The sequence below is a fragment of the Emiliania huxleyi genome (assembly GCF_000372725.1).
Source record: "Emiliania huxleyi CCMP1516 unplaced genomic scaffold EMIHUscaffold_7887, whole genome shotgun sequence".
NCBI classification, from domain to species: domain Eukaryota; phylum Haptophyta; order Isochrysidales; family Noelaerhabdaceae; genus Emiliania; species Emiliania huxleyi.
Genome location: NW_005196104.1, coordinates 1 through 1,305, shown reverse-complemented (window position 1 = coordinate 1,305; position 1,305 = coordinate 1). Strand labels below are relative to the sequence as shown.

General features: G+C 65.8%; 1 protein-coding gene across 1 annotated transcript; it reads left to right on the top strand.

Moving 5' to 3' along the window:
• Positions 1 to 309: 309 nt before the first annotated feature.
• On the top strand, positions 310 to 760 carry EMIHUDRAFT_258595 (hypothetical protein; the record flags this gene model as incomplete). Its single annotated transcript, XM_005759954.1, has 2 exons — positions 310 to 561; positions 683 to 760. 2 exons carry the CDS (start codon positions 310 to 312, stop codon positions 758 to 760), a joined length of 330 nt encoding a protein of 109 aa, XP_005760011.1.
• Positions 761 to 1,305: the final 545 nt, after the last annotated feature.

Genomic DNA, 1,305 nt, shown 5'->3' with positions numbered 1-1,305 from the left:
ACCCGCCCCGGAGGAGAAGAAGGGAAGGCCCCCCCCGCCTGTACAAGGACCCCCAAAGAAGCCAAGTTCCCCCGAATGAGGAGGAGGGGGGGGGGGGGCATACCGGCCTGACACGGGAGGGGGCGGACAACAACGGCACGAGCTTCAAGGGGGTGTCCCGGGTAAAGGGAAACTCGAGACCGTAACCAGGCCTCGTTTGGGTACGAGGGCTACACCCTCAACATCGGCCTCTTTGCTACGCCTCAGGAGGCCGCCCTCTGCATCGCCCGCCGGCGCCGCCGCGCAGAGGCGCGCGCGGCGAGCGGCGGCATGCGCGGCGAGAAGGAGTGCCCCATCTGCCTCGAGACGCTCGAGCCCTCGACAGGCGGCCTGGTCAAGACTGCGTGCCCCGGCGGCCACATCTTCCACCGCTCGTGCCTCTACCGCTGCTTCGGCGACGGCTGCACCGCCGATTGCCCCATGTGCCGCCAGCCCATCGCCAAGGGCGACGAGACCCCTCTGCCGCGGCCCGACAAGACGCCGCCCAAGCGGCGCCGGATCTCCGGCTTCAACAACCGCGAGGTGGCCGGGATGGCCGGGCTCGTCCTGTCTCCTGACGCGGCCGAAGCGGGAGGCCCCTTCGGAGGGTGGCCTGTCCAAGCGGTCCCGCTCCACCACCACCTCCGCGGTCGCGGTCCGGCAGGCGGTCGGCGCGCTCCCGCGGCAGAGCTTGCGGGTCTGCATGCGCATGGGCCTGCCGACGGAGCATGCCGTGCGCTAGAGCCGAAGCGAGGGTAGCCGTTGGCGAGGTGGAGCCTCCGCAGCCGACTAGTCGGCGCCTCCCACCTCTCCCTTCGGCTTCGCCCCGCCTCGCAAGGCGCGAGAGCCGAGCGAATCTGTCCTTTTAGATAATAGGACAAAAATCTTTTTAAACCCGCACAAAGCACACACATGCGACATGGGGGGCTATCCGATATCCATAGCGGGGCGACCGATCACAATTGCCCGTCATGGCGGCGAGGCGCCCGCGGGACCGTCTGCGTGGCGAAGTGTGTCGCGTCCTCTGATTTCCTCAACTCTCAACATCCAAACCCTCTAAAGAGGGGGGGGGCGGCCCCACCCAGCCGCCGCGGCAGCGGCTCCGCCCCCCCCATCAGCCGCCCTGGATTCTCTCTCTCTCTCTCTCTCTCTCTCTCTCTCTCTCTCTCTCTCTCTCTCTCTCTCTCTCTCTCTCTCTCTCTCTCTCTCTCACTCTCTCTCTCTCTCTCTCATTCCGTTTTCGGTTGTCCACATTTTTCCTAAAAGAAAGAAAACAGACAAAGCAAG